At 46.0% G+C, this 14,222-nt stretch overlaps 1 protein-coding gene across 1 annotated transcript; it reads right to left on the bottom strand.

Annotated features, from left to right (window-relative positions):
- Positions 1 to 4,319: 4,319 nt before the first annotated feature.
- LOC311313544 (neutral cholesterol ester hydrolase 1-like) lies at positions 4,320 to 13,798 on the bottom strand (the record flags this gene model as incomplete). Its single annotated transcript, XM_084443692.1, has 5 exons — positions 4,320 to 7,517; positions 8,107 to 8,278; positions 9,096 to 9,165; positions 9,466 to 9,688; positions 13,664 to 13,798. 5 exons carry the CDS (start codon positions 13,796 to 13,798, stop codon positions 6,894 to 6,896), a joined length of 1,224 nt encoding a protein of 407 aa, XP_084299818.1. The 3' UTR covers positions 4,320 to 6,893.
- Positions 13,799 to 14,222: the final 424 nt, after the last annotated feature.

Here is a 14,222-nt window from a genome sequence, read left to right as displayed (position 1 = left end):
CCTGCTGCTCGCGAGCCAACACGGAGAGGGAGGGGAAGGCGGGGCCACCATGGGGAACAAGAACGCTGCTCTCATTTGAGGGAACTGTTGTTTCTTTTTGCTCTAAAGCAACACTGATATGCTGTCATTGTGCATTCACTTTCAGAGACGGGTGTATCTCTGTTGTAGATCGCTGTGCGTGCCAAAAGCTAATGCAGCGTCTCTGCATGTGGGTAATTTACGTTTCATTATTCCATTGTTCTATTCTAAAACAAATGGCTATTCGACAGCGGTTATAAATGGATCCTGGCCCTGTATTCTGTATCTGAAACATCTGGCCTCAATCTGCGCTCTCTGCGCGCGTGGCCCCTGGGGACTTTCGCGCTTACTGGGTTTCACTCCGGCATTTAGTGTGCGAGCGCGTGTGTGTGTGAGGGGGGTATATCTTAAAGTGGTTTTATAACTTCAGTTCCTAGTTGATGCTCCGAGCTGCGTAGTGTATCGTGTGTGTGTTTGTTCGTATGTGTGCGTACGTGTGCACGCGCGTGCGTGTGAGACATGGACCTTGTCTGGGCCCTCTGTCTGACAGCATGATGGAGTCATCATCAAAATCCCCGCTGTCACTGGCGGATTTTAAGATTATGTGCGCACACGCGCGCACACACACACACACACACACACACACACACACACACACACACACACACACTCGCCTAGTTTTGATGAGAACAAAATGAAGAAAACCTGCTCACTCTTCTCCTCCCCCACAAAATTGACTCCTCCACTCGCCTTCCAAATTTTATCCAAACTTTTTCACTACCCCTCCCTTCTCTCTCTCCCTCCCATTCTCTCTCTCCCTCCCTTCTTTCTCCCTCTCCCTTCTCTCTCTCTCTGTCCCTCCCTCTCTCTCCCCCTTCTCTCTCTTTCTCTCTCCCTCCCTCTCTGTCTCTCTCTCTCTCTCTCTCTCTCTCTGTCTCTCTCTCTCTCTCTGTCTCTTTCTCTCTGTGTAGGCTCTGTTGACATAACCTCCTTAGAACACTTGCCCAGTAAAACAATACAGAACTAACCAACCACACATGCAGATACAAGCACCCACAACACACACACACACACACACACACACACACAAACACCTACACACACACACACACACACACACACTCACACACACACACACACACACACACACACATACACACACACACACACACACACACACACAATACAGCCGAACAGTACCAAACAATACAGGCCAAGGGCATAGCTATCTGGCACAGGCATATATCTGTAGGAGAGAGGAGGTATGGGTTTAATTCAGCCAGCCAATGGACAAGCCGGAAACCCGAGAGCCGACCAATAGCCAAACAGGAAACTAGGGATTTTCCAGAGTTCCTTTTTCTAGCCGTTTGTTTTTGCTGACGCCAGGAAAAGCTCCAGCTGAGATACATACAGTCCGCTTCTTTATGATCTACTACTGAGTAATATAGACATGGTGAGTGTGTGTGTGTGTGTGTGTGTGTGTGTGTGTGTGTGTGTGTGTGGCCAGAGATGAAGGTGAATCAACGGCTCAATTCTCTCCAGGAATCAAGAGTTCAGTGAGAAATGAACAGGCTGGAGGTCTCAGTCCCCGAGAGAGAGGGAGAGAGAGCTCTGAGATACAACTGCAACAAATATGTGGAGAACATTTGCTATTAGTCAGCATGTGTGTGTGTGTGTGTGTGTGTGTGTGTCTAGCTGTCCAAGTGAGTCAGAGTCTGGGATCTCTCTCTGGGTTCAGATACAGAAATGTCTGTTGATAAAGACCCGTGTTATACTCCCCCTTAAGCACAAAACTCTTCCTCCGCCCTCTCTCTCTCTCTCTCTGTACCTCTGCCTCCCTCTCTCTCTCTCTACCTCTCTCCCTCCCTCTCTCTCTCTCACTCCCTCTCTCTCCCCCTCCTCCCCTCCCTCCCCAGTCTGTCAGGAAGAAGTGAACAATGTGACCTTTAGTCTGAGTTACTGCCCTGATAACATTCTCCTCCTCTCCCTCGTCCAGCGCCGCCTCCTCTCTCAGTCTCTCAGTTTCATTCTGCTTGTTTTCTTTTGAAATAATCGTCTGGGCACCAAGTGATTAACGAGCCACACCTCTGCCGAGTCAGACATGCACACACACACACATACACACACGCACTCACGCATGCACACACACACACACACACACACACACACGCACACACATGCACACACACACACACACACACACACACATATGCGCACACACACACACACACACAATCACGCACGGACACACACACACACACATATGCACACACACACAAACCCACGCACACACAGGCACGCACACACACCCATGCATGCACAGACACACACACACCGACACACAATCACGCACGCACACACACACACACGCACAGACACGCACATACACACACATTTACACCCACGCATGCACAGACACGCACGCACACACGCACAGACAGGCACACACACACACACACTCTCTCTCACACACACACACACCTCAACACTGAACATAGCTCACTGGTAAGTGGCCAGCATGTTTGAGGATCTTAAAGGTTTCCGTTCCAGTCCTGTACACAATCTGATCAGGTGATCAAGGTCTTTGCTGACAGCTCAAATATATCTGCCTGGTGTGGCATAAAGCAGGTCTGAATGAAGCACACACACACGCACACAAATATGTGAGAGGCATGTTCCTGCCCATCCTCTTCTCGGTGTTTGGCGTGTCATTTCTCTGAGAGTGAGACAGAGACAGGTTTTTCAACTTCCAACAACGCGCTGCCCTCCACCATCATGTGATGAAGCACGTAGAAACAGAGCAGCAGCAGAGAGGCTGACATGTTTGTGATGTGCCACTTTAGAAACTTTAATTACCTCAATCTTCGGGAGCTGGTCTCACTGGATATTTAAAGTGTTTTCAAATGACCTGGAAGCAAGCACATCTGGCTGTAGATGTTTTGAATGTTGATGAATATTTTTTTCATCTTATGGATCTGTCATTGTGTGCTTGGTTATATGTTTGTGTTATGTCTGCAACCTTGGAATTGTACCTGCCTGTCTAGGCCAGGACACTCTTGAAAAATAGATTTTTAAAGGAGTAGTAAAGGGAAAAATCATGTTTAGCTCTGTTTTAAGGTTACTTATGATCATATACAATGGTTCAGATCGAAAAGTTGACAAAACTAGCACTTTTGAGAAAGTCTGATAATTGCTTTACCACCGTTTTGGTCATACAATGGATGTGGGTGGGCACCTTGAAAAATCATTCAAAAAACATGGTAAACTCTCAATTTCAAAGACAAGAAACTCACCGAGGTGTTAGTTGGCGTTCTGACATATAATTCGCCATAAAGTAAGATTCTAGTTCATCTGGAAAGGCTTTTTTAAATATTTAGCATAGAACTATTTAGTCGCAGCACATACATGTGTAAACTTCTGCAAACTAGGTAGCCTAGCAACATAAACAATAACAATACCTACCATAAGTAGTTCCGCTTTCTGAATCCCCTCTGCGGATTGATCTACACATCTACAACGGTCGCGTCAATACAAGTCAATGGATTTCATAAAATGATCAATAAAACCCTACAGGATTCATACTTTGCGGCGAATTTGATGTCAGAACACCAACGGACACCAATTACCCCCTCGTGAGCTTCTTGTCTTTGAAATTGAGAGTTTAACATGTTTTTTGAATGATTTTTCACAATGCCCACCCACATCCATTGTATGACTAAAACGGTGGTAGAGCAATTATATCAGACTTTCTCAAAAGTGCTAGTTTTGTCAACGTTTTGATCTGAACATTGTATATGATCATAAGTAACCTTAAAACAGGGCTAAACATGCATTTTCCCTTTACTACTCCTTTAATGTCAATGACACGAGATAAAGGTTAGACATGGAGGGAGGTTTCAGTGTGTGTGATTTCACACCAATGATCAATAAAGTACCACCCTACTAAAACAACAACAATAACAACTAGTCTGTTGTCTGGCGAGACAACACTGAAGTGTAAAGTATTCCGTTTGACATTAACATTAGAAGCACCTGTTTGCTTGGACAGAAACCCATTTATCCATCTTGAATTAATGAACAGTGAACCATAAATAAAGTATCTCTCTATCTACAGTATCTCTCTTATCACAGGGATATTTTGGTCAAACTCAACTATACGAGAATAAAAATCTAAACTTTATCATGAAAGACCACACAAATAAGAATTGTCAGATGACATAAGAGATAAATATATTTCATACAAACAATAAATATGAATCAGAATTCTGTACATCACACACAGCCACATTATCAGAGGGAACATGGAGGGAAAGCTGAAATCATAATCTCAACATCCACTGGAACAGCGCCACCTCCTGACCAGAAGTGGCATTACATACATACACACATACATACACATTCAATGTCAAAAAGGTTCCAAATATATGATTCCCCAAACCTCTTCTAATTAGGACAATCAGTTCACATAAAATACAAAATCACCCACTAACTGCGCCTTACGGAAAGTTATTAATAAAACATTTGCTCCTCACAATTATCACAGCTAACAGTTAAATACTATGAACATTCTATTTTAGTCTCCCTCTAGTGGTAGGATTGTAACCTGCACAGTGATTGATATTTGGACCAGCCGCCACTATCATGTTTGCCATGGTTCTAACATGGTAGGAGACCAGCCTGTCTGGGATGGCTGGGAAGTCCACTACTAACAATGACAAAACATAGCAGACAGCAAAAGGCATTTAGGTTTGAGGGTCGATTGACTATCACATCCTCATCCTGTGATGTATGACGGTTGATTGAACATCACATCGTCATGTGCTGTATAAGAGTCATCTATGTGTGAAGGGTTAACCCCGACTTCAAACTGTTCAGTGATGAGATTTCCATACTGTGGTGACATTGACAGATGGATCATTAAGGGGATGATGATGATCCCATGTACAGTATGAGAGTGGGACTGTGTGGACTTGGAAAACCTTCCAGCAGTTCTGACTACAGAACAAGTGTGTGCATTTGGGAATTAAGACTCCTTGTTTCTGCGACACTCTCCTGTGTGAATAATTAAAACAATTCAGCATCTCGTTCAATGCTCTGATAAAATACAAAATCTAAAAAGGGGCGATATTTGATGTGTAACTCGAGACCCACGAACAGCCTTGTCAGCAGGTGAATTAGTGGAGCTGAATCTCCCAGTGCAGTTCCAGTGTTCCCACACTCTCGGCTCTGGGACTGGTCTGCCGGGCCCAATGCCAAACTGAACTATGTGACCTTACGGAGAGCCCCTTCATCAAGGCAGGAGTGATTTGGGTTCTGGCAGCAGTCTCCTCGGCCAGTCTAGTATTAATAAGCAGTTCTCCAGTCTAGTATTAATAAAAACTTCTCCAGAGTCTAGTATTAATAAGCAGTCTCCTCAGCCAGAGTCTAGTATTAATAAGCAGTCTCCTCAGCCAGCGTCTAGTATTAATAAGCACTTATCCAGAGTCTAGTATTAATAAGCAGTCTCCTCAGCCAGAGTCTAGTATTAATAAGAACTTCTCCAGAGTCTAGTATTAAAATGCAGTTCTCAGCCTGGCAGACCCAGGACTAGGGACTACATCTCCACACTGGCCTGTGAGCGGCTAAAGATTCCCCAGGCAGAGCTGGTTGATGCTGCCAGGGAAAGGGATGTCTGGGGCCCCCTGCTGGAACTGCTGCCTCCGTGACCCGACCCCGGATAAGCGGATGAAGAAGAAGAAAGAAGAAGAAGAAGAAAGTTCTCAGCCATTATTCTCAGTGATTCGACCCTAGTAAAATAGTGATTCTCAGGGAATCCGTCCCTAAGTTTTAAAATACATCTGGCCCTGTTTCAGTATGCTTGGAATGATGTCATATATCTATCAAGCTTACAGTATTGCACAGCCCAGTAGGTCCAGCTGGTCTCTGCTGGCCATCAGCCCAGTGCCTGGCACGCACAGCCATGGCTAATCCTGCTCTTATACAGTAGGTGAGTATATTTATGTGTGTGAGTGTAAGTAAGTGTGTGTGTGTGTGTGTGTGCATGTGTGTGTGTGTTCACACCAGTATAATTGGCTCACTCTCCCAGTGCATCAGACTATTAAAAAGCTTCACAATATAATAATACAGTTCAGTTCAGTTCAGTGCCCTTGCTCCCTTGCTTGCGTTTTCAAACCACTCGTTCAAATATTCAGACAAGTCATTAATCTGTTGCGCTGAACGTCTGGTTGACTTGACTTAAGCCTCGGATACACTAGACGACTTGATCAAATGACTGGGATTATAGGCTACACTAGACGACTGGCTTCTGATGATTTTTGTATGACAACTGAAAAACTGGGTATCGCACATTTAACGACTGGACCAGGTGGTGACGAGTTTAGCCTACACTAGGCCTACACGATTGCGTCCCGAATCTGCTCAGAAATATCAAACATGTTTGATATGCTCCGACTCGCTCCGACTCGGATCGGGAGAAGTCTGTTCTCATCATACACTTGCCGATTTAAATCTGTACCCCTCATACACTTACAGATTTCTGTGCTAAATTGCCACTCCGACTACCCCCAACTAGTGCAGACTGTTGCTGACTAGGACAGACTCGGCAGGATTGTGAATCGTGTATAAAATCAGGGATAATATCTTGTAGTGTATCCTCAGCTTTAGTCATGTGGTTCAAATACGGTAAGGTCAAAGGTCATATCGTCTTTGATTCTGTATTGTGGTGCAGAGGTTTTGGTAGTAGGACATGGTCTAGGCTCCAGGCTTATAGGGTCCTAGTCCTACATGATGTTCTATTGGTTATGTCTCTGTGGGTTACCTTTCTAGAGGTTCTAGCGGTTCTAGGGGTTCTAGAGGTTCTAAGGGTTCTAGGGGTTCTAGAGGTTGTGGTCCAGCCAGTGAATGTAGTTCTCCAGGCTTCTCTGTCCTACTGTCGACCGCACCGGCCAGAAGGAAAACATCATGCAGCCATGGAAACCGTCCTCGTAGTGATCGCTGGTCACCGTGACGCCCGCGTCCTCTAGGCGCCGGACGTACATCAGCCCATCGTCTCTCAGCACGTCGAACTCGCACGTCATCACGTATGCGCGCGGCGTCCTCGCTAGCACCTCCCCCTCCGCCAGCAGCGGCGACGCCCGCACGTCCGTCAGCCCCGGCAGCCCCCCCCCTGCTAACCCCTGCCACCCCGTCTCCATGACGACCGGCCGGTAGTGCTTCCGGCGCAGCGGCGGCAGCAGGGCGGTCCAGTCCAGTTTGGCGCGGGCGCGGGCGCTGATGCCGGCTTGGTCCAGGGAGCTGTGGTTGTTGGCCAGCAGCTGGGGGGCCAGGGAGGGGTCCGCGCCCAGGTACTGCAGCCAGAACCGGGCCATGAGGGGGCGGTAGAGGATGGGCACCGCCTGGTTCTGCTGGTAGGACGGGGTGTGGAAGTCCAGAGCCTGCAGCACCGGGTAGATCAGGGCCTGGGCTTTGAATTTAACACTCGCACGCTCATCTGAGCCGATCTGGGGGGGGAGGCAGGGGGGTTAGAGTGTGTGTGTAAATGTGTGTTGTGTGTGTGTGTGTGTGGTGTATGGAGTATGATGCGTGTATGTGTGTGTGTGGTGTATAGAGTATGATGCGTGTGTGTGTGTGTGTATATGTGCGTGTGCGGTGTATGGAGTATGATGCGTGTGGTCATGTGTGTGGTGATGTATGTATGTGTGTGTGTGTGTGTGTGTGCGCATGTGTGTGGTGTATGTAGTATGATGCGTGTGTGTGGTGTATAGAGTATGATGCGTGTGTAAATGCGTGTGTGTGTGTGTGGTCATGTGTGTGTGTGTGTGTGTGTGCACGTGTGTGTGGTGTATGGAGTATGATGCATGTATGTGTGTGTGTGTGTGTGGTCATGTGTGTGTGTGTGTGTGTGTGTGTGGTCCTGTGTGTATGTGTGTGTGTGTGTGGTCGTGTGTGTGTGTGTAGTCATGTGTGGTCATGTGTGTGTGGTCATGTGTGTGTGTGGTCATGTGTGTGTGTGTGTGTGTGTGTGTGTGGTCATGTGTGGTCATGTGTGTGTGTGTGTGTGTGTGTGTGTGTGTGTGTGTGTGTGTGTACCTCTTGGGCCACTGCTGCAGCCAGGTTCCCTCCGGCGCTGTCTCCAGACACGCAGACTCTGTGTGGATCGACGGCGTAGCGCAGCAGGACCGGGGGGGAGAGCAGGGCCCGCGCCGCCGCCAGGGCGTCCTGGTACTGGTCCGGAAACACCGCCTCTGGGACTCGACGGTAACTACGGCAACAACACAACACAACCTCAGCACATCCTGAAGAGTACGGTAGACGACGTGACCATTAACACACACACACACACACACACACACACACACACTCACACACACTCACACACACACACACACACACACGTACATACACACACACACACACACACACACACACACACACACACACTAGCCTACCATTAACACACACACACACACACACACAAACACACTAGCCTACCATTAACACACACACGCACACACACAAGCACACACACATACACACGTACATACACACATACATACACACATACACACGTACATACACACGTACATACATACATACATACACGTGCTGTGATGTATTCCCAAGAACAATGAAACCACATGACCTGAGCGATTGATCTACAGTATGAACTGTAGCTACTGTACAGAGTGTCTGTACTGACTGACAGGTCTGGTCTTGTGTTGATATTACAGAAGTATCTTCTACAAAGATAAAATGCAAATATGTGTTCAGATTATATTGGAAATGTTACAGTGGAATGTGTGTCACTCTTGAGGATCAATTTCTTTGAACCTATCTTTGAGCCAAGCTTCCAAAACATCATCCACGTGCCTCTCCTGTGTTATTTGGGCCAGCTGGACGCCACCACGACCCTTGAACTGTCTCCTCATGCTTACTGTTCATCTAAGGTCACCCTGTGTTTAATGTGTAACTAGAAATGCTGCTCAGAGTGCACAGACCTCCGTCCCTGAATGCATTTCATAGCTCTGCTCATTAGTGTTGTCACGATACCAAAATTATGGCTGGTTGTTCATACTCACTCAACTGACATGATGACAGCATCCAGATCCTCAGCCATCTTCCTACACAGAAGGTCATAGGATCGCATCCCTAGACACACAGACACACACAGGCACACACAGGCACACACACACACACACACACAGACACACACATGCACACACAGGCACACAAACACACACATACACACGCTCACAGGCACACACACACAGGCACACACACGCACACACACGCACGCACACAAACACACACAGGCACACACACACACACACACACACACACACACACACACATATAAAACAGTGTTTAGAAGCATGTGATAGTGAGCAGAAAGAATGTACACATCACAGTTTGTTTAGAATTGATGATAAACATTTACGCAACACTCACTTCCACTGCCCAGGGCCCACCCTCCTCCGTGAAAGTAAACCACTGCCCTCTTCAGTTTGTCCCCTGCGATTGGCTCGAACACCCGTGTGGCCACGCCCCCGAGGGTGGAGTCAGTGACACGCACAGTGGGACTGGAGCGCGGCGGGATGACCTCCAGGAAGGACACCAGCGCGTTCAGCATGTGAAAGCTCTGACACACACCAAGCTTCTGGGCCATGTCCCCCTGGAACAACACACACACACATTATTTAACAAATTTGCCCACCCATTAGTTGTCCCTAACCCAATTAAATCTGTGGGACCGGTTTTACAAGTTTTTTTTATATTAAACAAGTGTAATGTCAGCTAGCTAATATTAGCTAACTTGCGAGTAGGGCTGCACCTAACCACTATTTTTCTAACAATGAATCTAATTATTAACAAAATGTAACAAGAGAGGGGGGGGGGGGGGCTTTTGCCCTGTTCGATTCGTTCGATCCACCCCTGGCTAAGGGCCTGTAGTATGTAGGGGCAGCTGGTTAGCTGTCATCACTCGGGCACTCTGGATGGGGAAAGGGCAGGGGAGGAGATGTGTGTGCTGTGTGCAGCGCGCCTCCGTTTGTATACGCTTTTCGCGTTTACCGTTGACAAAGGAAGAGAGGGAGGGGAGGGGCACGGGTGTGCTGCAGGCACGTGTGTGTGTGTGTGTTACAATGCATTTAAGGGCATAACTATTACACGCTTTTAACCCTGGAAAACCCGGATATATTTCTACTTGCAAAAAAAACATTTCAACCTTTCAGATGGTGTTGTAGGAGTACTTTGGAGAAGAAAATTGTGTTTTCACAAAAAAAAAGGTTTTGTAAGGTTTTATGGAAATGTTGTTATATTACAACGTTGGGTGAATCGGGTAGAAAAAAAAAAAGAAAAACAATACATACAATGAATGTACTAAAGAAACCTAATTACAATATATAGACTGGTCACACAATACTGTCTGGCCAACTCTGATTATCATTGTTAAAGGGATGCAAACAGCCCTCCACCCAAGACCACAGCCCACATTCCTGAACATTCACACCTGCTCCACCCTCCCATCTTCCAAGTGACTGCAAATCACTTTGAACACCATTTACAATCACTTGCTTATTTGCAGTGATAGTCCCAGAAACAGTTCCTGTCATCTGAAAAACACAGACGAACATCACACTTGTGGCCTATTGTGTTGGCGTGCCCTGGACAGCCACCATTCCTGCAGCGCCCTCTCTGTGTCTTCCATGGGAGATGTCCCACTTGGTCCCTGCGCACATCCGATGGCGGATGTTGACGTGATGTCTTGGGTGGAGATGGTGGTCCCCTCTTTGGCGTTTTGACTGCAGTGTCCACCTGATTAGAACATAATAAATGAATGTACAGGTCAAAGATTCATCAGGATACAAGTCTGAGATATTGCAAACATTTAAATATTAAAATGACAAATGGTAACAGAACTTGATTCTTACCAGAATGAGAGAGGACGCAAGCTGTGCCTGGAACAGTCTCAGTCTCAGGATGCCTTTCTGCGGAACCTTGTGAGCTTCGCAGTCACGTTTGTAGAGGAGCCAGGCGTTGACCACAGCAAGGGTGATGGTGTGCCAGAAGATGTACATGTACCAGCAACGGGCTTTGAGGGGGAACTTGTACTTGGCTGTGAAGGAGTCCAACAAATCCACACCACCCATGTACTTGTAGGTACCCACAATGTACAGCCTTTGAACTTCAATGTAGGTCTTGTTGGCTTTGTCCCAGCGTTGAGTCGCCTCCACAGGTTCTGTTCCAGCAAAGGATGACACAAGTGTGACCGCCTTGTTGTCATACCACTTGACCGCAGCGATGTTGTGGTTTTTCTCCACTCTGTAGTCAAAGGCACCTCTCCCCTTCTTCTTCAAGATCTTCATCTTCGAGGTTGCAGTTGGGTAGGCGCACCTGAGTAATTCTTCTCCACAGGCCTCTTCATCTGACTCTTCGTCAGTTTCAGTGAAGTCGATATCCACATCACTCTCTCCATTCTGTACAGCATCCAACACATCCCTTGCAGTGAAGCGAGGCTCTCTCCTTGCTTGTGGCATTCTGAAGTGAAAATAAAGAAATAACTTTAGTACATTAGTAGTGTTTACACATCTCACTGCAGTACACATTTCACAAGTCACACAATACTGTCTGGTCGACCTATTGTGCTTTTCTTATCCTCACAAAGGGAGTGATGATGGTCCAAAGTGGGCAACCCCCACATGAACATCACCACCTTTTCCACAAAATGCAAATGGTCTCCTCCAGGAACTAACTTTAACCAACTAAAACATTATTAGATATCTACAAACAGAAGTAGAAACTGATCCGTTGAAAGTGATTACTAAAACATTGTAAGCAATTAAATTGTATAAGCTAATGCAGTATATATGTCTTCGAGTACAATTGGTTACAAATATGATTGGAAATGAGAAATTAAAGTAAAAATGCACATATAGTCTACATTATATATAATGAGGTATGCAATATATATATGTACATGTTCTAGACATTCTAATGATCACCCCAAAAAATATTACAGGCATTTTACTTACTTCTATGTGATGAGTTCAGTCCAGTGAAACAGAGAGTTGTTGCTCAGTCAAGAATTTTGAAGTTGTGATGTTTCCTGGCGCTGTGGGGGGTACTTATATGCAAATATCCTGGCCAATAGCATTGCAAGACTAAACAATAGGATCCAATGATGATGTTTATGTGAAAAAAGAACAAGAAAACGAATGATTTATACCCTTTTTTAGATAAAATACAAATGTTAGTGTTAAATGTTAATATTACAACAGTGGGTCTTCCAGGGTTAATCGAGAATTGATCAATGTCACCATGGGCCACATACAGTAGGCCTACACTGTTAAGAAAGTTAAAAAAAAGTAACTTTCAAAAGGGCACTTCCCTTGTCCAGAGGGCAAAGGGCAGGTGCTCTAGCACCACCTTGTGTTATCTTTAACCACAACAATGGTGTTTGGCACAGAGTGTACCAGCCATGGAATGTCTTTATCTCATATATAAGTCTATGGAAGAGGAACACCGTTTCTTACCGAAAACTCAAGCCGACAGCCATACTCAGAGGTCAATCATCATAATTAGGAAATAGCTAACAGGATCATATTAAAAGGCATTTCTCTGAAAATCAACCATATTCAACACTGTTACTAACCCATGTTTGTATCATTTTAGTTTACCAGATTTTCAAGTGTTATTTTACATTGAAACAAAACATTTTATAGCACCCAATTGAATAAGCCCTGTGTTCAACATGCCTTTTCTCTTTAGTCTTACAGGCCACATGGGTGCTCAGAGACTCCTTATGACAATGACGCGCAGCAGCTCATAACAGTTGCTACAATCGACACAGCTACAGTCAAATCAATGTCCATTCAACTATACAACAACAATGCAGTCTTGGGCCCCTTAGGATTGTGGGCCAAAGCTGACGACATGCATCATGGTTGGGGGACGACAGCTTCAAGGTGCACTTGTTCCCTATTCAAAACCAATTTAATTTAGCCAGTTGATTTGCTGGATATCGGTCAGTGATGGGGATGCTATTTTGACACAGCGAGAACACAGACAGGTAGTGCGTGATTAGAGCAGTTAAGAGGTTAGTATAGGAACGGTGGCTCAGAGAGACCAACAGTGCTTTAGGAAAAGGAGCAGAGGGCAATATGAGCTGTTGCAATTTGTAGCACCGCGCGCGCGCGTGTGTGAGGATGGGAGCAGCAGCAGTAAGTCTGGGGACTGGTATTGCACTCTTACGTATAACCGGTTTGAAGGAAGGCCCAGCCCGTTGAAATTACTGTGACCGTATTGTATAATCCTGATATGCCGCCTGCTTCAGAGTTCGTTCAAGTTCAAGGACGGCAAGGCCAAATAGACTGCTACAGTGCGATTTTTATAACATGACTTAGCATTTTGACAGAGTGAGCAGAGCACCCATGTGAATTAGATACAATAGAAAAAAAAAAAGGAAAATCTCCACTATAAAGAGCAGATATTACTGTAGTCTGATCTACCAGTCACCGCTGTGGCATAGCACGAAGTTGTTGATATTGTAACTTTATAGAATGTTTGTAGTGGTAGTGTTTTTCAAATTATTATAATGGATACATTATCAACTGCTATATCACCATAGACACCCCTGTCAATTCCTTACCATATGTATGAAGCCACGAAAGAGCGCATCCAGGAGCATGAGTTTCCACGGATCGCCCACGGCTGTCGGTAACGGGAGGTAGATGTAGTACGCAGCCGCTGTCAGCAGCACGGTACCGATCCAACGGAGCCTCATCGCTCTGGAGAGCACCGCGGGCACAGACTGCCCGGTAACAGCGATACTTGTCCTGCCTGGCGGTCACCGTGCAATCTGGTCGTAGGGTGAACCAGAAACGGATAAGTGAATCGGGAATGGCAGTGATTTCAGAGTAAAGGTCGCGAGTGCAATATTCCTTGCTGATCTGTGATTAGGTCAACGCAGAGTCAAAACGACTTCCTTTGGGACTCTTGTTTTGAAATGTCAGCCTCGTCTTTTGATGTAGAAGTTGCGCGCAGCAGCATGGTTGCGTAAGCAGGTAGCGTTATGAAACTTTCAGTTATGTAGTGGCAGCCTAGTCTCTCACCAGACTCTAACGTTGAATCGTAATACTACTATTATGCAGCATGCAGTAACGTAGTTAGTGTATCGGCGAAAGAACTTTGGCGTGGTAATGTGGTGG

This window comes from Borostomias antarcticus, assembly GCF_949987555.1.
Source record: "Borostomias antarcticus genome assembly, chromosome: 9".
Taxonomy (NCBI): domain Eukaryota; kingdom Metazoa; phylum Chordata; class Actinopteri; order Stomiiformes; family Stomiidae; genus Borostomias; species Borostomias antarcticus.
Note: the sequence above shows the minus strand (reverse complement) of the source record. Positions and strands in the feature narration are given on the sequence as shown.